The following is a 27463-nucleotide window of genomic DNA, read 5'->3' as shown; positions in this document are numbered from 1 at the left end:
TTGCATTCAACTTGAAACAGTTCTTCATGCTAAAACTGGAGAATGTGCTCAATGAAGTCGCTGGATCAAGTTCCGTGCATGAAATGGAGACATCTGTTTCATGTTCTTGAATACAGAAAAATTAAAAGAAGCATTACAAAATTAAAAAAGAAAAGACGAAAAGGACTTGTCGGGAATCAAAAGTACACTCTGGTTCTTTCTGGGACAGGAAAACATTCTGTATTTAAATATGTTGCAATACCTCTTTTTTTAAAAAAATAATGTTAAATATTAGTATATATGCCATGGGTTGAAACAATAAAGCTTACTACTAGTAGTATATACACCAGGCGTTTGTTCACATTGTGTTCTAGCTGTTATTCTTAGTGCAACTATAAGTTGGTGAGCCAATCAATCAATTATTCAAAGGATGAGTCAGAAATGGTGTTAAACTTCTCATGAGATGCTACCACCTTAATTTCTTTGCAAGAATTTGCTTCTGTTTGAAAGTGTTTCCAGTGAAATTTATCCCCACTGTCAAAACTTACTCACTTGAGAGAAGATAACTTCATAACTGGGTGGTAAGTAGCAATGGGTGAACTTATCCCCAAGAGAAATTGTAACTTCCCAGTATCGTACTGCTTTTATACAAATCTACGGTGCGACCACACTTAGAATACTGTGAACAGTTCTGGTCACCACACCTAAAAAAGGATATTATGGAGCTGGAAAAAGTGCAGAAAAGGGCAACTAAAATGATTAAGGGGCTGGAGCATCTCCCCTACGAGGGAAGGTTACATCAACTGGGATTGTGTAGCTTGGAAAAAAGGAGGCTAAGGAGAGACATGATAGAGGTGTACAAAATTATGCATGGTGTGGATTATGTGGAGAGGGAGACATTTTTCCCCCTCTCTCAAAATACTAGAACCCGGGGTCATCCCATGAAACTGATTGGTAGGAGATCCAGGACAAATAAAAGGAAGTACTTCTTCACACAGCGCATAGTTAAATTATGGAACTCACTACCACAAGATGTAGTGATGGGCACCAATTTGGATGGCTTTAATGGTTCCTGGAGGTGAAGACTATCAATGGCTACTAGCCCTGATGGTTGTGTGCTATCTCCAGTATTCGAGGCAGTAAGCCTGGGTGCACCAGTTGCTGGGGAACATGGGTGGGAGGGTGCTGTTGCACAGTGTCCTGCTTTGTTGGTCCCTGGCTAACGGCTGGTTGGCCGCTCTGTGTGAACAGAGTGCTGGATTAGATGGACCCTTGGTCTTATCCAGCTTGGCAGTTCTCATGTTCTTCTGTTCCTATCAAGTTACAAATTCCTCCATTCATTCTCAGATGAAAACTCTCTATTACTCTGAAATCACATGTGTATATCAAAATTGTTTGGATACAGGGAGGAAGTGGGCAAAGGAAGAGGGAAACAAACAACTCAGGGATTGAGAAAACAAACAATGGTTTGTTCTGTCATCTCTCAGAAAAACCCTGGGTAGGGCAACAAACTATGGGCTAAATAAACCATGGGTTAGCATTATGTGTGAACCAAGACTCTGCTGAATTAACGTTTTGTGAATTAAAGAGAAAATTTAACATATTCTAATGCTACATCTTCGAAATCACTCATACAACAACATAATGGCTTTTATTGCCTTCTTTTAGACTCAGCCTTGGAGGGTGTGACTGATAAGCCAATCATAGACTGCTGTGCCTGTGGAACTGCTAAATATAGGCTTACCTTCTATGGAAACTGGTCAGAGAAATCGCATCCAAAAGATTATCCACGTGAGTATTTTCATTATTATAGACTACCTTGCGCTGCCATTCAAGAGGGCTTATAATTTCTTTGTACAGATTTTACATGTACAGAAGGACAGACACAAGCCAACACCCCATTCAACATGATGGAAAGATGTTTCAATAGATACCAGAACATGACATTTCAGCTGCCTGTCATTTCTAGCAGTCCTCATTTCTACAGTTCCCAGTAGTAAGAAGAAATACAGACTAAAACCATGTTACAAAAATATATATATTATGGGATGAGTGCCCTTATTGTGTTAAACCTTGCAGGTGGTCTGGGATCACCAGAGGAAAGGGGTTCCAAAACACCTGCCTCTCAGATGTACACATGGAGCTTAACACCATTCTTTTCAATACTGGTGAATATATCACATATACATTTAACATCCATCTGAAATCTGAAAAGAAATGATCAACCTCTCTTTGCATCCAATTCTCTCTATTCAAGTCCCCACATGCACATCAGGGTTATTGGAATGAGACAAGTGACAATGAACAGCATATAAAGCAGGCCTCCTTCAGTTTTGCAGTTCTTCCATCACTTTATTTAGACTTTTCGGATCTCACAGTTGATCTTTAAATATTGGCCTCACATCAGTGACAATGAAGCCAAGCCAGTGACCTGGAATTCTGGGTCATGTTTATTTTTTCTTTAATAAAGATCACACAATGGGCAGCATATTACTAAAGTTTAAAGTCTTTGTGTGTAGTTTTAGTCTCTAATATTGCTGTGTCCCCATGTGGCGAGCTGACATTCACGCTGCCAGAACTTTGTCTACATATCAATTGTTATTTGATATAGTCCACATAGATTTTTGTCTCAACTTTATTAAGTTGAATACTGGCCTAGCTCAGATATAAAGCTGTGCATGTTAATAAAAGAGTTTATATTGACATATTAAAATTTGTGGCTCGAATTTGTGGCTGTGAAGCTGAGACTGCGGAACAAATAAACAGGGTTGGCTTTTCTCACAGCTGAGATTCTATAGAGATTGTAGTTACGGGAAAATATTTTGGTACAAGATATCTATCAAATTTATGGTCAGGCTCTTTTGGCTTATTTCAAAGAACCAAATAAAGAGATGACATTATTTTGTTACTTCATTGGCATTTTTCTTAATATATAGAAACTTTTCCCTGTTTTGTTTACTTGTTTCTTTGAATAATCAATAAATATGAGTTGTCTCTTGAGCATAAAAGAGAGTATGCTTGTATTATAATTGATATTTCAACTTGGTTATCCAATCTGGAATGAAGGATTTTTTTTTTTAAAAAAAAGAACAGATACACCTGTAAAATGTTTGTAATGTTGTATTGCCTAAAAATGAAGCAGCTCATAAAATTGCTTTGAGTATAATGTCAAAGTAGTATTTTTGTTGAATGGTTATTAAAGATGTTCAAGGATTCGTTGCCATTATGCTTGCAAAGTTACATATCTAAATGGGTCTCTCAGGGTCTGATCCCTTGTTAATTGCAGAAGGGAAATATCTACCCAACTTAAGTCTTTACACTCACCACCATGACTATTGTGAACACTCAACAAGGCTAGAAGTAATTGTGTACTGTCTATACCATAGTTTGAACATAGATTGGCTGACTACTCTCTGTAGAAAGAGAATTTTTTAGTCAACTGTTGACAAAGTTACTAGGTGGACTACAAAGAATGGGAGTTACAGGTGAGACTATTATGGAAGGCCCAGAACGCAGAACGTTTGTCACATGTCAAAGATCATATATCTGAGCAGATGTACCAACACCAGAAGATTCTGTTGGCAAGCCTGCATACTATATTTAAATAAATGTTTAGTTGTTACTTTTTCACCATTAGAAGAATGATGGTGGGAGAGTCCTCAAGATTCATACAGTTGAAAATTTCAGTTGAATATTTTACTGTAGCTTTTAATGGGGCTTATATCTAAAGTACGTGAGTGCTTAGGATCAAAGATCATTATCATAAGCATATTATATGGAAACAATTCCAATTGATGTAGCCAGGGCTAGTGTGTGCAATTGAAAGAATGGTGTGTTTAGTTGTGGGAGGTAGCATTTCAAAGTTCTCCAGCTTGCCTCGACATGATTGATTTAAAGCCCATTGATTTTAGAAGAATTTAATCTGAATGGATCAAATAGAATTATGAGTGATTTTGTGCTTTGGAGCTTGGACCCCACCTTTGCCTTATACTTAGGTTACTTTTCTTTTAGTTTCAATAGTTTTTCTTCTTGGAAATGAGTGGTTTCTGATTGGCCTTGCCCACTATAGTAGCCTTTTTATGAATGATCAACCTCATGGCAGCCATTTTGTGAAAGTGCCCCCAACTCTAACTCAAAATTCCAAATGTGCTCACTGACCCACAAAATTGTGGTATTTCTGCCTATGGAAATAGAAATAATTGAATTAAATGCTTCATCCCTTTCTGATGTGTCTGTTTATGACAATAAAAGGTCAAGTTTCCTGTTCTTGTGGTTAACCTGTCTGGGTTACTTCACTGTTCTTAGGGACACCTGGATTTTTCCAACCACAACCTCACCTGTCCTTAACCCTGGACCTTTCCCACACATTCTTATGACTAATGTCTTTTGAGCAATACCAAGTTGCAAGTTCTCATGAATAACGTCTTTGAGCAATATCAAATCGTATTTCCAAATCTTTTTCTATCAGGCCTTATCCAAACTAAATCATCTAAAACTTTGATGCAGTGTCCTATGTGTGTGTGCCTACTTGCCCATTTAATATTAAAAGATTACCCCATCACTTGTACAGCCATTTAAACCTGTTCTATGTCCCCAAAGCTTCTTTTTCTATTTATTTTATTTATTTATTTATTTATTACATTTTTATACCGCCCAATAGCTGAAGCTCTCTTTCTATACTATGCCAATAAACTTTTATAACCTCAATATTACACAAAATTAGTAAAATTTCAAATAAAGAAATAATCTTACAATTCCACTGTGGAGGTTATTTCCTGGAATCCTTCGCTCTTGAAAATTGAGTAATATACAACAAGCTACCTCAAAGGATGAACCAGATATCAATTTCAATGCACTTTATATACTTAAGAGCTGTCAGAGTGATAAATAATAATGTAGTGATTGTGATCATTTCCCCTAGTTGTCAGGTAATAAGGAAAGGATTAAATATTGTTAAACTTTATGATGGTGATATAAAACACATCTAGGCTGTGCAACTCTGCTTCTTGACTTGCCTGCATTCCCATACAAGCTCCCCTCATAAATATGAACATTGTTGAGTCTTGGTACTTCCGCAGCAAGAATTATTCTCTTTGCGTTATCGTCATCCTGAAATGGGATTTTTGCCAATGATTTTGACACTAATGGAGACAGCACTAACCCCAGCAGAACAACCAACAGCAAATTGTAACTATAAATTCCATGGGAGGCCAGAAAGTGTTTTCTCCTATCCTCGTACCCTGGTTTTTAAAAATGAAAAGTACCTGTCAAAATGGCTGTTTATTATGCAGAGGCTATGAAACTATTAAATGAAACAAAATCTTATTCATTTTGGACTGTGGAGCGGAGAATCATGGCCCATTTGTCATCAGGGTACTACAGCAAATGTCCATAATATGTTCCCAGCTGGATGGCTTCTATAAATCTACATTATTATTATTATTATTATATTTCACTTGATGTGTTAATTTTAGAAGATTTCTCACACTGAGCATCTGACAAATCTATTGGATTTTAAAAAAAATACTTCGTGCTGTCATTTATTAATTTCCAGTCAGTACTTGGAAAGATGGATGGGTTTGAGTCCAAACCATGTAGTTCTGGCGTTTCTAAGGAACACTTTTTTCTGCCTATTGAGAATAAATTTTGACTAAAAGTGCTGGCTTTATTAGATGGAAATAAAAAAAAAAGCTTTAAAGAGAGCTCAGCTTTCCCTTTGGCCTGGGAGCATTAATATTACTAGCTTATAAATAAGACACAAGCACTTACACTTGCTGCTGATGTCTCCCTCTGAGTTCCTTACAAACTTTTATTTACTAGTTTGTCATCCAAAGTACACTTTAATATAGATCTATTTTTTTCAGATCTGTTCTTAAGCAGTAACTGGAATATAGTTCTTAAACACACACAGGCACTTGAGACTTTGAAATAATAAAATGCAGCCTGGAATGGAGGTGAATCATTTATTAGAAGATGTACGTCGCAACTTGGGGTGTACTTTCAATTTGTACTTGTGAACATCTTCTCAACAGTTTATTTTGTCTGGGTTGCATAGGTGTTGAGTTGCAAAACACATTAACAATTCTATGCCTGCCTGCTCAGAAGGACACCTCTTTGAGTTCAATGGGCCCCACTCCCAGGGAAGTGGGTGTAGGATAGCAGCCCCATGCTCCATATGCTGGTTTGAGGGTAAGTCCTATTGAGATCAATAGGAAGTAATCACAAGGAAATGCATGAAAGACTATGCCTGAGCCTAAGCATGTATAGCAGAGAATAGGTTCCATTGAACTTAGCATTCCAAGTAAACATAACATACTTTGGATTAGGCTTCACATTAATGACAAATGATGTGAATGTGTCACTCAACTTTGCCGCAGCATTTGAAAGGAACTCCATGATTTATGACCCAGTGACTTGGAGTGAAACTGATATAGTAGGACATTGAAATAGCCCATTATCATCATTCCCATATTGTAAATGGAAGCAAAAGTGGAAATGCAAGGCATTTTTGCACAGTAGGGGATCACATACAATGAATACGTGGCTTGACAAGCTCATCAAAGCATGCTCTAAACCAATATATGACATCAATGATGTTCTTTCCCTTTTATGAGCCATTTAGGAACCAAAATATCTCTACACAGAAATGCTGAAACAGTCATAAATGCATAGGTTGCAGTCCACATCTCTATGATTCTTGATACTGTCTAGTCATATGGATCAGACAATGAACAGTATCTGTTCTACCTTGTGAAAGTAGAGAACATCATAAGATGTGCTTATTTGTTCCTATGATACTTCCTAAGGTAATCTCTGAAGTCCATGAAGCCCCTGAAGTCCACGAAGCCCCATAACTACCAGCCTTTGGGGGAACTGTCAAGACTCATTTATTTTCCATGGCCTTTTCTAGACTTGTGTTTCCATGGGCTTGCTAATGGTATGGGCAGTATCCAGCTGGGGCCTTCTGCATACGGCCAGCCCTTTCATTTCCATTCCAGGCACAGAAGGCTCACTGGACCCACCCTGCAAGCAGTCCCTACCACTTGTGCGATGCAGTGTCATGCTTCTGAGGGAAATCCTCAAAATGAGTGGAAATTGTCATTTCTGGGAGGAGGTCATGGAGCATCTCTTCTCATTTGGGGGCTTGCCCTCAGAGGTGGGACATTGCGTCATACAAGTGGTAGGGCCAGCTTGCGGGATGGGGCTAGGGGGGGTGTTCTCCATGAGGACTGGAACCGGCAGGGCAGGCCACTTATGGTAGGCCTCAATTGGATACTGCCCTTTGACTGCAATTTTTTTTTTGGGGGGGATATCTATTATTATTATTATTATTATTATTATTATTATTATTATTGCCACTGAATTTTATTCATTGTTATCTTTATTGATCAATTGATTTTATTAGAATACTCCAGCAAAAGAAACTGGGGAGTTGGAGAATTTCAGAGAATATTCTACCTGGGGATGAAGTGGGGGCAGGGGTTGTGTTTACTTTTATGTAGGATGTGGCCGAGTGGTCTATTTTCTGGTTTTTGTATTATTGCTTTTAAAAAGCCCAGCCTGCTATCCCAACACTGTGGGACTCTTAGTAGAGAGGCTCTTAGCTAGCCATGCTTCATGGAATGCTCAGGAGTCTATATGAGGACCACACTTCCCTTAAAGCTTAAAAAAAACAACAACTGTTCTTGCTCACAGCAGTGTGGGGAACTTTGCCTAGAGGCTTTGAACCACACAGCACCTCCTGAATGCTCAGGAGACTGTTGACATTACAGTCTGCATGCCAGAAAGCATTGACAGCTAAAAGCCTCTCTGCTAGCAGCCCCACAGTGCTGAGATAGCTGGCAGGGCTTATTTTAGGTAACAAACAAACAAAAAACATTAAGACCCCTCTTTCACCTCTTACACTTAAAATTTAAATGGAACTCCACCTCTCCCACCTCCAATGGGAATATTCCTTGAAATTCTCTCCTTCCCTGTGAAAGAAGCTCCCTATCCCCGCCTCCTTCACCCACCCACCCCGGGAGGGAAGAATTTTGTGAAACTGGTGGGTAGGCTGGGTCATAGCAGATGTTTTTCTCTTGTGAGGTGTCTTCAGAAGGTTGCACTCTAAAAGGGGACGAAGGGTCTTTTAAATACACAAACTGTGCAGCAATCTTTTTTGCTGGTTTGTTTGCTATAGTTTCTTCAGTTGTTTTGCTTAATGTAATATGGATTTCTATTTCATTTCTGATCCCTTTGAGCAAATTCATTTTGCTCATCTTCAGCTGTTTCAGGCCTTAGCTAGACCTAAGGTTTATCCCGGGATCATCCCGGGGTCATCCCTGTTCATGTAAATGACACACAGGGGATCCCGGGAGCAGGCAGGGACGACCCCGGGACAATCCCAGGATAAACCTTAGGTCTGGCTAAGACCTCAGTTTGCATTTCTTTTGGATGCTCTGCCTATGCATTTCTTCCCCACCCTGTTTTTAGAATGCTAGGGTTGAACTTCAGATTTGGATAAATTTGGAACCACATTGGACAGATTAGGGCTCTTCCAAAGCAAGTGCAATCTGAATCTGAGCACTCCTGAAGATCTGAGATTCAAAGGGACCCAGAGACACCGACAGTGTGTCTCCAAAATTGATACATTTCTTCCTAAGCTCTCCATATAAGGAAAGCACTCGGGTGGTGAGAGAAGAGGGTATAGTTTTATTCCTGGCGGCTCCCCGGGACCTGCAACGGCCATCCCACTTTGGGCATCCAGCTTTCACTTCAGATCCAGATCCAAAGCGGGTCAACCCAAAGCACCCCGAATCAAGTCAGGGCTGATTTGGAACCCCTGAATCGCCCCCAAAGCAAATTGAAGTGTTTGCGCACAGCCGTAATAAACACTAATCCAGTGTTTAGTGCTCTTCGTTAGTTTTCTCTCCCTGGAGCAGGATTGTAAAAGAGGTTGCAGCATTGCGGGGTGGGGAGAGGGGTGGCTTGGAAAGAGCTGGATGTTCAAGTCATTCCACTCTGCCACTGCGTGCTCCACAGCTATCGTCTACCCCTGTCCTGCCTTACACACAAATGTCTTACACTTACGTGATTCATCATCACTCCTACGCCCATGCACCTATTCTTCTGAAGCTTTGCAGGATTCTTGCAAAGGACAGCTCTATGACATAGTCATGATCATACAAATTGCCCAACACACACACACACACACACACACACACACTCATGGATGGGGGGTGAGGATAAAGGAGTCATGTCCCACCACACATGTAAAATCTGAACACTTCCCTTCCACAGACAGCTCTGCAGCCATCCTTCTGAACTTTTGTGGGTTTCTTCACTAGGGACATCTCCATGCTGTATGTCATTTTCATAATAACTGCCCACACCTTTTTTTTAAAAAAGGATATCATAGAGCTGGAAAAAGTGCAGAAAAGGGCAACTAAAATGATTAAGGGGCTGGAGCATCTCCCCTACGAGGGAAGGTTACATCAACTGGGATTGTTTAGCTTGGAAAAAAGGAGGCTAAGGAGAGACATAATAAAGGTACAAATATATGCATGGTGTGGAGAATGTGGGTATGGAGACATTTCTCTCTTTCTCTCTCAAAATACTAGAACCTGGGGTCATCATCTGAAGATGATTGGTGGGAGATCCAGGACAAATAAAAGGAAGTACTTCTTCACACAATGCATAGTTAAATTATGGAACTCACTACCACAAGATGTAGTGATGGGCACCAATTTGGATGGCTTTAAAAGGGGGTTCGATAAATTCCTGGAGGCAAAGGATATATCAATGGCTACTAGCCCTGATGGTTGTGTGCTATCTCCAGTATTTGAGTCAGTAAGCCTGTGTGCACCAGTTGCTAGGGAACATGGGTGGGAGGGTGCTGTTGCACCGTGTCCTGCTTTGTTGGTCCCTGGCCAACAGCTGGTTGGCTGCACTGTGTGAACAGAGTGCTGGAGTAGATTGGCCCTTGGTCTGATCCAGCGTGGCACCTGCTATGTTCTTATGAAAGCCCGCAAGTAGCAATACGTTGTGCTCTTTCTGGTGCCAGGTGAAAACCCTTTCATTTTTCCAAGTATAATCTTGTATTGTAGTTTAAATCCATGCATTGATGGTGCTATATAAATAAATAAATAATAATAATAATAATAATAATAATAATAATAATAGGTTTGATTTTGGTTTGTACTTTTTACACTTCAGTGTTAAAGGTTTAGATTTTATATTGTATTGTTTGATGTATTTTGTGGTTTAAATTGTTGTGAACTGTTTTAGCTATTGGTAGCATAGAGATGTAATAAATAAATAAATAAATAAATAGGATGAAATCTGCAGAGATAGTTACCCCTTCTGAGGGCATTGAACCTGACATGTTTCAGATGAATAGATTCAGGGCTTTTTCTGAATCTCTGAATTGAGTTCCGAACCTAATTTTGTGGATGGTGCCCATCCCTATCCAATACACTTATTTTAATTGTTCCACTTATCTTCAAATAATGCTTTCTGTCCCTTACCCTAATAAAGTAAGGAACATCTTTCATTCTTCATTTATTTCTCATATTCATTTTCCGTTTGTGAGCCTTCTTTTATGCTAAAACCTTTTGGCCCAGTTTTTGAGCAAACTGAACATTTGTTTCTAGCTCCAGGCCTGCAGGCACAGTAAAGGCAGCCGCTGACCACTAACAGTACTAAGGTGCTTTGGAGCTGCTGACCCAAGTGGAAGGTGTAAGCAACAAAGGAATATGCAGCAACATTTCCCAACCACCTCTAAGCTACTGTGCAGAGTCTAGTACCAGGCAGTCAGCAAAGTGACCTGGATCTCTGTACCTCAAATTCTTGGTGCTAGTATGTCTATTCTTACATTCTCTGCAATTTGTTCATTTATTTATTTCATTCTAGCTATATCCCGCCCTTCATAAAAATCTTACGCCTTAGCTAGACCAGCGTTTATCCTGGGGCGAACCCCAGGATCATCCCTGTGCATCCAGATGACGCACAGGGAATCCTGGGATCAGGCAGGGATCAACCCTCCTTGGCCCTGAGAAACAACCCTACACTTTTATTTTATTTATTTATTTATTACATTTTTATAGCGCCCAATAGCCGAAGCTCTCTGGGCGGTTCACAAAAATTAAAACCACAATAAAACAACCAACAGGTTAAAAGCACAATTACAAAATACAGTATAAAAAGCACAACCAGGATAAAATCACACAGCAAAATTGATATAAGATTAAAATACAGAGTTAAAACAGTAAGATTTAAATTTAAGTTAAAATTAAGTGTTAATATTGAGAGAATAATATTTTGAGCCCGGGACCGCGGAAGGTGTGGCCCATTGCCATGGCTTGAGCCGGCTCCGTGCGATTACTCACACAGAGCCAGGATCTGTGCCCGTCGGGGGGAGGGTGGGGGGAGTGGGGAAATAAGTTTGATTTTTTTTAAAAGCCTTACCTTTGTGCACGAGCATTCGTGCGCTCCATCTTCTTTAAAAATAAAAATGGCAGGCGCAACGCCTCTCTTCCGGAGGTTGCCGTGCCTTACATATAAACGAGGGTGAGATCTCGCATTAATCACAATGCGAGATCACCCCTCCTCCATCCAGGATTATGTGGTAGGTCTAGCAAAGGCCTTAGAGTGAGTAACAACAATGTTAAAAACAACAACAATAACAACAGCAACAAAATAAATAAACATAAAATCTCTGTCAGCGCATGTCTGCACCATGCTTATATCTCAGGGTCATCTCTAGGTTGTCCCTGTGAGGCCAAATGATGCAGAGGGGATCCAGAGGTCAACTGGAGATGACTAGAGACTTTCCCCAGGGTAACTGCAACTATGGATTTCCTGGTTTTTCTGTGGTCCCAGGACAACCCCCGAGGACTGCAGCTGGTGCAGCATGGGCTCCTGGGTCCTCAAACAGCACGGAGCTGTGCGGGGTGGCTCCTTGCCCTTCGGGGGGGTAGCAATTTTACCATCCCTGGGGTGGTGGGGGGTGGGTGGTGGGGGTGGAGGTGTTTGGTTTTTTTACTTATCTTTTCCCCCAGATCAGGGCTATGTGACCAGTTCCTCTTCTTTAAAAAAATTAAAAAACTGGCACCCGCGATTTCCCTCTTCCCTTCTGGGATGTTGTGCGGCTGTATAGAAGTTGGGGGAGGATCATGGAAGCAGGTAAATTGGCAATCCTTCCCCCTTCCTCCCTCTATGGCCTTAGGTGTAGCTGAGCCCTCAATCTATGTACTTCATCAACTTAAACCAGGCCAGAACCAATAGATTACCATCAGGCCTATAGTGAGGGGATGGGTTTAAGCCCTCTTACCCCTATGCTAGGATTCTGGTCTCCTTCGAAACCCTTGTACTTTCTATAGAGCAGCCCTGGCTCCCTTCGGTCTAATCACCAAAGCCTACCAGCACCACCAGCACCACAAAATTTGTGGTGCGGTGGCAGCAGGAGTCCCGGACTTTCCAATTGTGCTCACCCCTGCTCTAGAGTAAGCCACTAGCTACATCTTGAAAGTATCATGTGCTTTGGCATTTCATTTAATTTCAGCTTTTGATTATTTGTTTCGTTTCTCATTAGTTACTCTCACATTAATTTTGTTCTTCCTTTTAGTTTTATATTGATTCCAAAGCAACACATGCTGTTGCCTATAACTTTGATGCTTTCCATCCATGTGGCATGAAAACTGCAGCCTTATATGGCACCTTTAAGGCATCGGACAGATTTCAGACTGATTGGATGTTAGGCCTCCATTCTGAGAAATGATACGTCCAGTGCTGAAGACAGCTAATTGACTGAAACAATGTAATGTGAAGCCATAAAATTAGACTCTGTTATCAGTAAGAACTGCAGTCAATTGAGACACTTCCCAAGAGGGGCCTTCAGGAGGCCTTCAGAATGTAGTCCTGCAATAATGTCTATTTTCTATGAGGTAATAATGTCTGTTTTCTTACTTCCACTCCTGTGCGGGCAAAGGTCAATGGAAGTACACTATCCACTGTTACATAAATGCTTCAGAGATACTTTCTCCTTTTTGGTTAAAGGGCGAGCCAACCACTGGTCTGCAATCATTGGTGGATCTCATTCAAAGAACTACGTACTTTGGGAATATGGAGGCTACGCCAGTGAAGGAGTTAAGCAGGTTGCAGAGCTGGGATCACCAGTAAAAATGGAAGAAGAAATTCGGCAACAGGTAATTGTAATTTAACCTATTGAAAGAAATGTATACCTTGTTAAAAAATATACCTGGCAGGAGCTGAAAATATTTAATAACACAGCTCTGAAAGATCTTGTTATTGTTATAATTCTTAACCACCATTCTAGCAAACCTTAATGAAGTCAATTCAGGTTTCCCTGGATAATGATTTTAAGATTTAGCCCCGTAATTGAATATTCATTAAAGGCCACATTCTGATTCACTCTCTTCTTAATGAAACATTGAGCCATAGACTACATCTATCGCTTTGGCTTAGAACTACTTTGCACAGCATCCTTAGCATGCATTTTTCTCAAATCAATGGGAAATTAATGTGTAAATGACCTGCAGCATCTGCAAAATGCACAGCGTGAAGTCATTACGGCATGCGAGTTATTGCCATTTACATTGTCCTGGATTGAAGTGGGGTCAAATTTGTGGGTAGAAATGAGAAATGTGATGATAGATGGTGTCCAAGTTCTGGGAATAGGTCTCTAACGTAGCAAGGCTTATACAACCATGGTCAGAAAAATCAATGCTATAATCTTAAACTCCCTTTAATGTTCTTAGAAGTAACACACACAGGGCTAACTGCAGAAGAATGTCTCTGTTAGTGTGAGGCAACAAAGAGGCAGGCCCTACCATTAGGTAGAGTGAGTCAGCTGCCTCAGGCAGTAAGTGGTGGATGGATGGCAGGAAGTGGTGGCAAGGTGTTGGAAGACAAAACTGTGTGTGCCACGTGGCCTGCCTTGCACCCCTCCCACAAGATAGCCTGCTGCCTTGGGAACAGTGCATGATAGTCTTCTATTGCCAGTATTGAATGAAGTTTCAACTGCTAATCCACTCAGCTTCTTTGTGTGGAATGGGGGTAGGGGAATCATCTTTAGGGATGTACAGATTTTGTTAAATACATTTCATCTGTGTTTCGTAGATTGTCAGCCATCTTTTGTTCCATCATCTGCTCGTTGATGGAACCTGATTGTTGTTGTTGTTTACCAGAATTTCATTCTACCTGCAGTAATTCACATTAGTGCTAATTTGCATTAATGCATTAGTGCTAATGCATTCTTATACAAATGCGCTAATATGCATTAGGCGATCCAAGCTGGTGCTAATGCGCATTAATGTGCATTATTGAGCATTAGTGTAAATCCTGTCCCTAAAGTGACAAATGGTCTGCAAGTCTGTAGAATCTAAAAGCTGTTCCACTGCAGAATCCAGAGGTCAGTTTCATCGAAATCTGAACTCATTTGAATCTGTTGTGTATTTCTCCAACATCTTAAATCTTCTCCTTTGCTTCAGGCAGCAAACCAGGCCACAAACTTGTGGCTAAACTGGAAACTTTGGTTGCTGTGACAGAGTTTGCTGAATTGTTTATAGACCTAACTGCTTGTGGAATCAAAGTTTATACTGAGGATATCTGGTCTGGAACCTCTTCCTGTTGTGTTTTGTTGGATGACTAAGTTGTTTACACTGAAGACCTGTACAAGATGTTCCTTGACCATCATGGCTAGTTATGAAAGTTGGGCAAGTTGGGATGGTTATATTTAAAATACAATACTGATTCCATGAAAAGAAGCACATGGTTCCATCCAGTTTGAAAGAAGGAATAGTGAAATGTATGAACTGGAGTACTGTAAGCCAATTAGGTGTGGCCTGTTTGACATTCTGGCTTCCTTTTAAAAAAGTCCCAAACCCCGATTTCAGGAGCATGCAAACCTAATCTCTGCTAAGAGTATTTTGTGCCTATTAGACACAGCAAAAACCATACCACTCTCTTTTCTAACTTGGACTTTCTAGGAAGTGATTGTGTATTGAATATCTGCCAAGCTTCAAGTTTGTCCTTGTCTGGGCTAATCAACATTGCAGTTGCTTAGCTTGGGCTGGGTGAAGTTATCCATGTCTTGTTCAATCTGATTGGCTTTTCACAGGCCTCCACCTCTTCTACAATATTGGTCCATATCATCAATGAGGAGGACAGTAGACACAGTTTTTCCAATATGTATTAGTTTCCCCTATTAAAAGGTAGGCCACTACTGACCAAGAGATTTACTTTTCAGATATGGAACTACTTTGGAACTCCTCTTTGGGAGTATGCTGTGATAAGGTGGCCAGGTGTTCTCTTTTACAGAGGACAGTCCTCTGTTGGAAGGTCTGCCAGAAGACCACCTTCTATTTGAAGGTGTCCTCTATTGGAAGGGCTGTGCTGGTCCAATTCCAGTATAAAGATAAAGAACCACTAGTACTGCTATCCATCAACAACGGACACCTGGTCAGGCAGGCTTAAAGGTCACCTGGTCACAGTCTTCCACAGTAGGGTTAGGTGTACTATATTTCTATTTAAATTATAATAAATATTTCAATATTTGCATCTGCACATATAAATTATGCAAATACTATGTAAATCACATTTGTCCTCTTTTTAGTGATGCATTTCCTCTTTGGGGGCAATTCATATGTGGCCACCCTAGATGGAGTAAACTTTCTTCTTTTTGTTTCTTATCCTAAGGCGAGAGTTACATGATATTGATTACCCTTCTTTCTGGTATGTGCTGAGGCCACATCTGTGTGATTCTTTCTCTTAAGAGGGTGGTGGGGAAGAGATAAGAGAAATTGGGCTTCTGCCATATGGGCCTGAGGGTAAAAATCAACTTTCTATTGGTAAAAGCATTCATTACATGCAACAGCCCCTTTATTGGATAACATGACGATTTCCCCATCTGTAAAGAAATCTGCCTTCAGAGTGGCTTTAGCCTACATTTCATTTTTTGACAGCAGTAAAGGAAGACATCAAGAAAACCACTCACTGGGCTATACAAAAAATAAAAATAAATGCTGAGGAATTAGCATCATGAAATGGCAGAACAGGGAGAGACACATGGCAATTGAAGGCAATGCCTGACCCCCAGGGCTAAATTTGGATATTTGATATGCATACGTGGCTCTTGTTATCTTCAAGGAGAGTTCTGTCTGTGATTCAAGCAGCAGAAATTTGTACCCAGGAGTATTCCCTCAGGCCATACAAAGGTTTTGTGCTAAATGCGTCCTGAGCTAATACTTTCAGGCATGAATTTAAATGGGGATTCGATTCGTTTTCATATATCAAATGTGAAATGAATGAATAATTGAATTCTCCTGGTCTCACCCAAGTCTGCTTAGCTAAGCAAGAAAAGTGTGCATGCCCAGAAGGCAATGTGTGCCCATTAGAATGAGATACTGTGCTTCTACTGTGGCTTCTTTCATTTCCCACAGGTGAATAATGGGTTCTGCTTAGGCCATAACTAGAAAATATTGGGGCTGTGCGGCTGCACCCAAGACACCAGACCTGGGTGCTCTCCTTTTCTACCTAGCAATGTCTAATAATACAAAATGTATGACATCAGGCTCAGGTGTTCACTGCCCTGGCTTCCCTTTATGCGTTACCACTTGTGGGGACAAGGAAACTGAGAGTGTGATGATATAACGATGTCATGATATGACATGAATTTTGTATTACTAGAGGTTTTTGTTGCTTCCATACCCCAGTGGCTCCTAATCATGATTGCTGTATGGTGATTATGCAGCTTCTTAGTGCTGGTACTGCTTCGCAATACCAATTGCTGGGGAACATGAGTGAGAAGATGCTGTTGCGCTTATGTTCTGCTTGTGGGCTTCCCCCAGGCATCTGGTTTGTTTATGTGAGAAACAGGATCCTGGACTAGATAGGGCTGATCGCGCAGAGCTTTTTTGTTGTTATGTGTGGTGAAATATGTAGTGGTCTCAATAGGTTCTTCCCCACAATGACCAGGAGTGCAATCACTCCCATCAGCAAGTTGGATGCTGCATTGGCAAGCAAACTTATTTTTATTACAACGTTTCAACAACAGAAAAGGAAAAAAGAAAAATGTAGTTACATAGTTTTTATATCAGTGTGTGTGCATGTGTGTGTGTGTGTGTGTGTGTGTGAGAGAGAGAGAGAGAAAATGCAAGTTTCCAAGAACTATACAGAAACTTCAGCAAAAGCAGACCAAATATCCATTAAGTATTCATTCGCAGGTCACGTCTGTGCACCAATCGTTCAAATGTAGGAAGTGTTGGAAGATCTTTAATCCATTGTATTATAGGATGCGAGCGTTTATCCTTCCAATGTTGGAATATCAGTCTTTTAGCTGTCAGAAGGGCATGGACAATCCATTTGTGCTGACCGTGTTAACTTCCAGGAAGCAAGAAGATAATTTAAAAGAGGATGTACACCAGTAAATATTAATGTATATACTTACATTCCTCCTTCGTCTTACCAAAAGTGCAATGGGAATATGGGGAGGTGTTGATGGTGTCACAGCACGGCTGTCATATTCCAGTTCCATAACACTTGGCTGCCTCATTTGCAAATTATGCAAATTATTTTTTCATTAGGCAAAGCATGTGGGCTGAAAAAGGATTAACCAGCACACATGCACATGCACACACACACACACGCACAGACTAATTTCTCATGCAAAATTGCCTCTTTCAAAGTTGCTTCATAGGTAGGGTAACAGAAGATTGAGTTTTATTAGTTTCTTATGCATATAATATATGTTTAAGCCCTCAAAGGTTAAATAAAATGTAAGACAATTAAATATTGAAGGAAGTCTCAAGCTGCAGACCTTTGCACACTTTCGTTGGAGTAACACAGTGGACCTGTGGAGTGGGGGGAAAGAGAGAGAGAGAAAGAGAGAGAGAGAGAGAGAGAGAGAGAGAGAAGATTTATCTATTCCCATTTACCTGAGAATAAGCCCTATTCGGATTTATTTTTCAGTAGACAAACATAAGATTACCCTGTAAATAATCCCTTTGCAAATGCTACAGTATCTTTCATAATCTGTCCCTCCCTTTCTTAGACATGGAAATTCCTTACTAATTCCTCTCTATATGTAGTTTGGAGGTTTGAACTGAATACAAATTGCTATCAGAAATCCATACATTTCTAAGCTTGTGACATCTTCTGCAAATCAAAACAAAACAAGTGTTTGACAACATGCACACATTTGGAAAATGTTTTTAAAAATTGTGTACATCTCTAAAATGCATGTAAACATACTTTAGTCAGGGGGTGTATGTGTACAAAAATGTGTATGTTTGAAAAAGGTACAAAGTTATGTACACATTTCTGTGTGGGGAAAAATGCTGATATACAACTGGAATGGAATGAGATTGGTGGTGGAAAATGAGAACTTCAGTGAGATGAAGCTTGACAGACCTGTTTATCCAAGGATCCGCTTCTGCACTCTGCTACAACCCCATATAAGATGGTTCTGTGAGCTAGAAAGCGCATGAACTCCTGTTTTTACTGCTGTGTTCATTGTGGAGTGGATATACTACTTCTCAATCGCTTTAACTAAAATTCTGAGAACTCCATTGCTTTCTATGGGCAGCAGCAATTTATCCAGCAAGGAAGGGAACCCCCCCACCAATGCATTCAACATGAATCATGAAGTCTCTTCTGCAGGCAATGACTGTTCTTCACTACAGGGATGGGGGAGCAATTTGTTCAGTTTGTGTTTTAATGCATACTTACCTAATTTTTCACTTTGGAATTAAACCCTAGAGCATCCCACCACCAAACAGTTTGCCCCATTAGACCAAACAGTCAGGGAATGCGGCAGATCTCTATTTTTGGAAATTGAAGATGCACAGCTGCTGTGCATCACAAATTAAAGGAGAAAAGCTCCCTCCATAAATGTGCAGAAGTGAATTAACACATAATCAGAAAGGAGTGTGTGTGTGTTTATGGGGGGTATAGTTTGAGGGGGGAATTTAAGAAATTCTAAAAATCAAGGGATGAACAGATCTGATTCAAACTTGGCATGGCTAAAACTCCCCTTAAGAGCTATCATGGTGCCAAGTTTCACCTTTTTATCTTTAAAAATGGTGGTGATGTAAGCATTTTTGTTAATTCCCATAGACTATAATGGAACAGTTATCCAAAAACAGATCGGAGCTTCGATGACATGCATCTCTGCTCTGCGGTTATTTAACAGTTTTTAAACCGTCCATTCTCCCCTCTGAAAATTCAGAGCTCCATTGGATTTTCAGATTTTCAGAGCAGAGTGCACACCCTAGAATTCATCATGCACATAACAAGTGTGTTTCCTTTTTCCTATGTGAAAATTATGTGGAAGAAATGCATGATGTTTCAATTATCCCTTAGCATGGTATTACTGCAAGTTTTAGGAGTCTAATGTTAGATACGTTTGATTCTACAAAAGCCCAAATGTCAGAACAGTGGGAAGTGATGGTGCGATTCAAAATTCTCTTTCACAGTGAAAATCAGTATTCTCTGTAAGTGCTCACTCTATTTTTGGCCAGTACTTTCAGAGTACCAGGTGCAACACTGACATTTGGAAAACTCTCATTGGTTTGCCTTATGGAACTTTTGTTGATTACATCATGAACTATATTTATGAAACTGAGCAGAACTTTGTTGCAGAGAACTTGTCGGAATTTAAATCCAGCTATAATTGAATGGTGGCCAGATGTTTTAACATTAGAAACCCTTTGTATGCATGTATCTCTATTTGGCAAAGTCTATTCTTAGCTATTTCTGGTCCATCAAGGTAAATGAATAGATGTCGGATTCCCACCCAACCGGTACAGCTTGGGTGAGGGTCATCTTTGTGGGTGGGATGGAACCTCAGGCATGGGCAGAACCAAGTCTATAAAAGCTCCCCCCATGTAACTCTTGGCCTCTTTTGATTTCTGGCCCCACCCTCCCTCCCTCCCTCCCTCCCTCTTAGCCAGTATGGGATTAGCCAGTCATCCCCTTTGAAGGGGGGACTAAGTAGGCATTTTCCCTGGCATTTATTTGTTGTGCACAGGTTTTCACCTATTCCATACTGGATTCAATCCTTAGCAGTGGAAGATAAATAAGTTAATTGGTGAGCGGTAATTTAATGAGGTTAGAACAGGGTGGTGAGCACTCTGGCACCTTTATGGTGATTGGCAATCCAGAGGTCCTGCTCTTCGGGGGCTGTGTAGCTTTTGTGTCAGGATATGGCTTGCCTTTGAAGACCTTCTTGTCTCACCTACTCGGAGCTGTGCAGCACCGAGTGGGGATGACGCAGGTTGGTCCCCCAAACACTGAAGTGTAGCTTGATAAAGGGGGCAGGTTCTCTGACCCTTGTGTCCAACTCAGTAGCTCATCCTTATTGGCAGGCGAGTTGCCTGGAGTCAGAATTAAGAGGATTCCAGCACATTCACACGCAGATCCAGGGAGGGGGAAATTTCCCTAATTAAATAAAGAGGCCCTAATTTAAACATGGTTAAACAAGCTTTGGTGTCCGTGTTTTATTTCTTGGGTTCCTTCTCTGCTTGCGAACTATAACCTATATTTAGTTTCGATAACAATTCATCAGCATGGCTCTGTCTGTGGTTTCTTACAGAAAGACACATGCACTTATGTTTGTTTGCAGATACTGCCTGTGTGAATGGGGTGAGGTGAATGGAGTCAAGTGCATATGAAGGGAAGAGTCGGAGCTCAGCTCATAGTAGGATGGGAACCAAAACTGCACCCCCACACTTCTGGCAGAGCTCCCACTGTAAATGGCAGGGCACTACAGTAAATTCTTGTTAGCTTTAAAACACTTTTTTTTTAATGAATGAGCATTGCTTTCCAGAGATAGACAGTAGGATGCTGGTTATGGCTTCCTGGGCTGGTTGGGTGGGTATGTGTGCATGCATGCATGTCTGTGTGTTTTGTACTCAAGTGTACTTGGGTGTGCTCCAGCAGTGGATACTGTTAGCATTCATGTAAATAGAACTCATGCATGATTGCCTCTCATTTATGCCCATTTGGGCTATCATTTGGAGGTACTCAGGCAAGTAACCCTGCCATGAAATGATAGCCAAAATGAGGAGAAAAGAGGGGCAATCATGCATGATTTCTCTTTACATGAATATTAAATAGCATCCTTTTCTGGAGTCATCAGCCCAGTGATCTGTAATGTCGACAGATCGCATCTCATCACATTTTGATGGGGCGGATTCCCCCCTTCCAATCATTACTTTTGTTGTTGATATCTGGTGGGTGTTGTGTAGAACTGGTTTGCCTGGATACGTTGGGCTGGATCCAAATCCAGTCATAACCATTTCTTTCAATGGATTTACGTCTAATATGACTAAATCTGGAGCCCACCCATGGTTCTGATCTTACCATACTTCTGATGGTTTTTGATGTCAGACTGTTGAAAATATAATAGCATTAGATCCTATTTAACTTTTAGTTTATTTGTTTGTTACATGTATGTCCCACCTTTTATCCAAGGAGTCCATGACGGCATACATAATTCTCTTCCTCTCCATTTTATCCTCACAACAGCCAGTCAGCTTCAAAGCTAAGTGGGGACTAGAACCCAGGTCTCTTGAGTCCCATTCCAACACTCTAACCACTACAACACAAGGAAACTAGATCGTTACAGGAATATCGCTCTACCACCCCCAGCTTGACAGGGTGTGTTCGTCCATATAGATATCAGGAGATAATCCATTCTAGATCTCACCTGAAGAGATGTATTTTTGCTAATCTATTGCAGATTTTCTTAAGTGATCAATAAAGTTGTGGTCCTTCATTAATTCCATATAATGGTGTTATGTCCTCATTCCAGGGTGTATGGGCAAATCCAGTTCCATATATTACAGCTGCAATGGCTCTGTGAATAAAGTTGCATGTAATATTGCTCTAACTTTGACTTTTAAAAGCTGTTATTCTTGATTTGATTTGAAGTTTACTCAATGTGTAAGAAACTGAAGTGAGGGGTTCATGGTTATGTTTTGATTGAAGACATGTGGGATGTGAAATTCTACAAAATTGAAATGCTGGTCATCACCTCTTCTCATTACGAACTTGGCAAACTTAGAGTCTGGGTTCTTTTGCATTGTGGTATTTTATATGGACAAATCTGTGCACTGTGAACTTGGCTTCATGCTATGCTCTCTTATTTGGGAAGAGCTGAAGTGACAAACCACATTTCTTATTAAACATTTCCTGGCGCCTCGGGATGGAGGCAGCAGGGGTAGAGAATGTTTATTTAAACAAACTGATAGATTTCTGATTCGTACGTTAGGTTAATTAATGAATCTCATCTCTGTGGCTCTATCTGATAAACAATGAAGTTTGTTTTTAAAAAGAAAATCTTGTAAGCGAGTAGATCTTGATGCTTCTCATCCCTAAAACCACTCTGTTCAGTTTTACTTTTTGTTTTCAGGCAAGTCTGGATGATTTAAAATTAGTTGGAAGCAAAATCAATTTGGCAGAAAGCAGCTGCAGAATTTAAGATGGAATATCCTGTGTGTAATTTATAATCACACCATCAGAAAGGGAGGAAACATAGATTAAACCCCCCTACCTACTGACATTTTAAAATGTGACTTGTTCCTGAAATGATCTGGTTTTCACACCTGAGACCTTTAATAACCTGGCTTGTAGTGCCATCTAATTCAGGGAGAAGAGTTGCTGATTGCTAACAGCTTCATTTTAAGAAAACAACAACAGCAACTCACCGCACAATAAAGAAAGGGCCCTAGGTAGCCAACAGCCATGTCCTGGCAATTACTCAGTTATTAGGAAGGATGGCATGTTGGGCGTGAAGTGGACAGGCAAAGCCTGTCAAGGCAGCTGCTTTGGAGGAGCTCTGCTTAGGCTCAGGCAAAGATCTTTCCCAGACCCAGATCCTCTTGTTCTAAAATTCAGCCGCATTCTTAGCTAAACAGACTCTCCACCAGGATGTGATGAACCTGGTGGAATCTCCCCCTCTGTGCAATCCTTCATGGCACATGTACCCTCTCAGGGTCTGGTGTTCTGAATCCATGTCGTCTCAATCCCTGGATAGGTTGAGACAGGGTAGGAGATGTTGCCACTGAAGAATGGGTTGGAGGAGTTAAAGAATACAGTGATCAAGTACAGTCATGGTGCGTTTTCCAAAGCCTTACAGAATTCACCTGTCAGATGAGGAGGAAGATTAATTTGAAAGGTTAGTCAGATCGAATTGCTATGCTGGATGGGGGGGATGGGGGTTGTAGTTCAACACAAATGGAGAGCACCAGGTTGGGAAAGGCTTCTTTCCTGGGTGCTTCTTTAAGGAGGTATATCTAGGGTTATTTTTGCTGATTCCCATTTTTTCTCCCTGTTCTCCAAATCGGTTTATGTTTCCTTCTGCTTCCAACTACTCTTTACTATGTCATATTTGTTGATTTTGATGTTCTCTGGGGGAAGGGGTGTTGGTGTTGGCCAACACATTCTTAAATATGAATACAAAGATAAAACTGATAAAAGTCCTCTGCCATGTGGAGCATCAGGCATACGTTCCGTTACTTTGGTTATAAGGAAATAATGTGCCAAGCAAGAACAAGCTACAGCATTCATTTTGAAAAGAGCAATCGCTCTAAAACAAAACATACTCTTCATTACATTAACAGCTGGCATTTCCTCTTGTGAACCAGCTTAGCTGCTAATTGTTTTCCCCCAAAGGGTAAGACGCCATACTTTCCCCTTTATTTATTAATCCCATGCCAGTAATGCAAAGAGTCAAATTATGTTTCTGGAAAACTTCTGTGCTCTTTATATGAATAAGAGCAACAGCAAAGGAGTGTAACCTTTGTGTGTCCTGGGTTTTATTGTGTCAGCTAAAGCAATTGCATCTTCCATTCAAAAAGCTAAAAATTGGTTATTGTAGTCTCCCTAATTGGGATACGGTGTGGGGGGAGGCCTGAATAAATTTCCACTGCTTGTGCAACCAGGGGGAGTCCATGTTCTGACTAGAAGCATTGGAATCCTCACTTGTGAAAGTCTGGTTGTTGCTTTTCTTGCATTGCTATTTCAAATCAAAGGTAAGTTGATAAAAGCTAGAACTGGCTTTTGACTTAACAAATGGTCCATTTCCATCTTTACCCACAGAAAAGGATGTAAGGAGAAGTGGTTCCAATAAAATATGTACCTTTCTGATGTACACAAAGCACACAAAACTACACAATCCCATCAAAGTCTATGGCAGTTGAGGACATATTTGTATTTTGCTACTTTGGTTCAGGGCAATTGTGACACCCAGAGTCTCCTAAATGCCCTGTATTGGTAAGAAAAGCTATTTTACCACATATTGTGCAGCCTGTTGCACAGAAAACCTATACAGAGGAGAAGCATAGGTTCTGCCTGCATGTAAATTAAAAAATGTCTCCCAGTCTGGTATGAAACGATTGAAGACGAAGTTCAGAAGATGGGCTCTGAAGATGTGAAATGGTTAATCTCATAACAAGAACACTGCTCCCACTTTGCAGCTTGGGTCAGCCCTGCTATAGGATCCCTCCACAATGTACACAAACAGGTTGAGTCCATGTGCAGCTGTGACATCCAGAGTTTCCTAAATGTCCTGTATAGTCACCAAGGCCACTCCACTTTGCCTCCTGATTCCACCCAAACCTCACAGCATCACTACTGCGAAGTGAAATCAAAAGTTACACAGCAGGAGTGAGTCTGGGAAAAATCACAGCGCCATTGTCAGATGGTGGGAATCGGGAGCAAATATCGAGGGACTGGGGAAAACATGAAAACTTTTTTTTTATGGCAACTATGAAAACCTGTAGCAGTGCAGATATGCTGCTACAGTTCATTTAATTTATGCATCATATATCTTAACTGCCCTTACTTTTGTTCCCCAACTTTTACATCACAATGGTGGCCATCACAAAGCTTGTCGAGACCTCCCCCTGTCCTGTGTTCCCTGTGCCTGTGCTGTGTTGGGATCCGCCCCTAGGTAGGCCTACTTCCTAACCCCGAACCAAAGCCAGCACTGACAAATAGAAAAACAACTGTGGTGATGGCAGAGCAGTGGAAAAAGCCACAGTAAATCGACGCTTAGCAAAAGCACAGTTTTGCTAAGGATGTTTCAAAGATGTTTTAATTATGTATGGTATGTTTTTAATCAGTTTTTAATGTGTATTTTATATCATGCTTTTATACTGTTTGTTTTATACTTTGAATGGTTTTAGTTTGTGTGAACTGCCCAGGGAGCTTCGGCTATCGGGCAGTATAAAAATGCAATCAATCATCAATCAATAAACGTTTCAAAGGGAAAAGCCCGATGTGACTGTGAGCTGGTGGCTGCGTCATATAGATGATGGGGCACAACTGGGCAGCCACAACAGGTTATTTAGAGCATATAGACAAGCTCCAAGAGGAGTAAACCTGATAGGAATCATCACTTGGAATTAATGAAGACAGAGATTAAAGAGCAGCCTTCCTCCACCTGGAACCTTCCAGATATTTTGGATTACAGCTCCCAGTATTTCTGACCATTTGCCATGCTGACAAGGGCTGATGGGAGCTGAAGTCCAAAACATCTGGAGGGTACTAGGTTAGGGATGACTGCAGAGGGAGATGGCATAATCCTACCCATGAGATAAAAATATTGTTTTAGCAAGATGTGACTTTAATCAACTAAGAAGGAGAGAACAGTCAGGATGGAGGGCCAGCAAGGGATGGCTTAAACAATAATTGATTAGGGTTCTTGTGTTTAAACAAAATGGAGGGCCTTGTTTTATAAAAAAAATCTAGTACCAATGAAGGTTACTTGTATTTTAAGTATTATATGGTTCACGTCTATAAACGTTTACTCAAAAATCAGGCCCATTGAATTCAATGTGGCTTAGTCCAAGTAAGTGGGTTTAGGACTACAGCTTTAGTTAACTTTCTAACTATATGTGGAAAGGATTTATGTACAATTCTGCATTTGCTCCACTGCAAATAACATGTCAGATTGGATGAAGATGCCCAGGAGTTTATACTCCCGCCTCTTTCCCATAGCAACCCTCCAACCCTCTGAAACTGCTACACAGAATATCAAGAGCCCCTGCTGAATGAGTGACATGAGGCATGGGGGGGGGGGAAGGATCTCCTAAATTCAGGTGAAGGGACCATCCACAGGCAAAGCCCTTCCTCTCATAGAAAGACCCTTCTGTGAGAACCTGGATGTGCATTCATGTGACTCCACAAACGCATATAGTGTGAGAATGTGACGGGTGATATATACCTGCTTTTTTCACCCTATGCATCTCCGTTCTTACAGATATATTTGGGCATTCTAGCAAAACGTATCCTTGCAGTCGCATTACTTCAATCTGGGTCACATTTGGCAAGGCTGCCGCGATTAGTTCCAGAAAACATAAAGAAGTCTAGACTCCCTGGAAGCGTTGCCTGACCTTGTCAAAATATTTGTAAACCTTAATCAGTGCTTGGCCCACTCAGGTCTTCTGGATGTACAGCAAATATAAAATCAATTTCTTTCCTACACTAAGTACATTGCTGTCATTTGTTACTCTGTCTGAAAGTGTGCTAAATAGGCATTTGCCATGCTGCGGAGCATGTTAGGAACATCTTTGATAGAGACATAAGGAATGCTCGCCAAGTGAGGGATGTATCAAGGTGTGTAGAATTCTTCTGAGTATTCTTTCGTCGTAGTGGGCAGCCTGCGGCACTGAAAGTTCATGGGGTTGGCATGACCAAGAGGATTTTGGGAGGGAGCAAAAATGTTTCACCAAGAATCCCTGAAAGTGTAACTTTTTTTTTTTACACCAATGTATTACTGTTTGCTATTCCTGTTGGCTGCATCTCAGATTTGCCCGTCTCCTGTCTGCTAATTATGTATTAATTAGTGCTGGACTGAATCCTGCCCCCTATTTTTGGGAACTTTCCCTACAAAAGAGGTACTTTTTTCTGCCTCTTTCACAGGGAGGGGGGAAATTGGAGAATTTTCTCCATGGGGAGGGGGGCAGGGTTTCCACATACCTTTTTTTAAATGTAGCTGATTGCTAAGAGGCCTTCTTCCTATTTTTTAGTTTTTTTAAAAAAAAATCAACCCCCCCCCCCCCACTCTTGGCATTTGGAGGAGACCAGAAGTTCTTAGTGAATGCTTATGGGAGACCATATGACTTTGCCCTCTCCAATAAGCATTCACGAAGAACTCCTGGGCTACTGAAAATTCCAGGGGTGTTTTTAAAAAAAATAAAAGGAAAGAAAGAAGACCCCTCAACAACTGGCTACATTTTAAAAGGCATGTGGAAACCCTGTCCCCCTCACCAAGGAGAAAATTCTCCAAAATTCTCACCTCTCCCAGCCTCTTTTGCCCAAATTTTCATTCCCCCCCACATGCCCATGAAATGACGAAAACGGAATGGTTGAAATTTTCAGCACAACACTAGTATTCATCACATAGTCCTCTGGTGCTTCACCCTACCCGGTGCCTGTTTACACTTCCCTGTGCCTGTTTGCATTCTCTTTCCCTCCTTAT

At 40.9% G+C, this 27463-nt stretch overlaps 1 protein-coding gene across 3 annotated transcripts in view; it reads left to right on the top strand.

Annotated features, from left to right (window-relative positions):
* Positions 1-27463, top strand: part of SPON1 (spondin 1) — a 337890-nt gene that overhangs the window by 106203 nt on the left and 204224 nt on the right. For all 3 annotated transcript variants that reach the window (XM_063117312.1, XM_063117310.1, XM_063117313.1), the window contains 2 exons: positions 1648-1770; positions 13015-13163. In XM_063117312.1, the coding sequence (XP_062973382.1) occupies positions 1648-1770; positions 13015-13163 (272 nt within the window). The remainder of the gene's footprint in view (positions 1-1647; positions 1771-13014; positions 13164-27463) is intronic.

This window comes from Elgaria multicarinata, chromosome 2 (genome assembly GCF_023053635.1).
Source record: "Elgaria multicarinata webbii isolate HBS135686 ecotype San Diego chromosome 2, rElgMul1.1.pri, whole genome shotgun sequence".
Lineage (NCBI taxonomy): Eukaryota > Metazoa > Chordata > Lepidosauria > Squamata > Anguidae > Elgaria > Elgaria multicarinata.
Note: the sequence above shows the minus strand (reverse complement) of the source record. Positions and strands in the feature narration are given on the sequence as shown.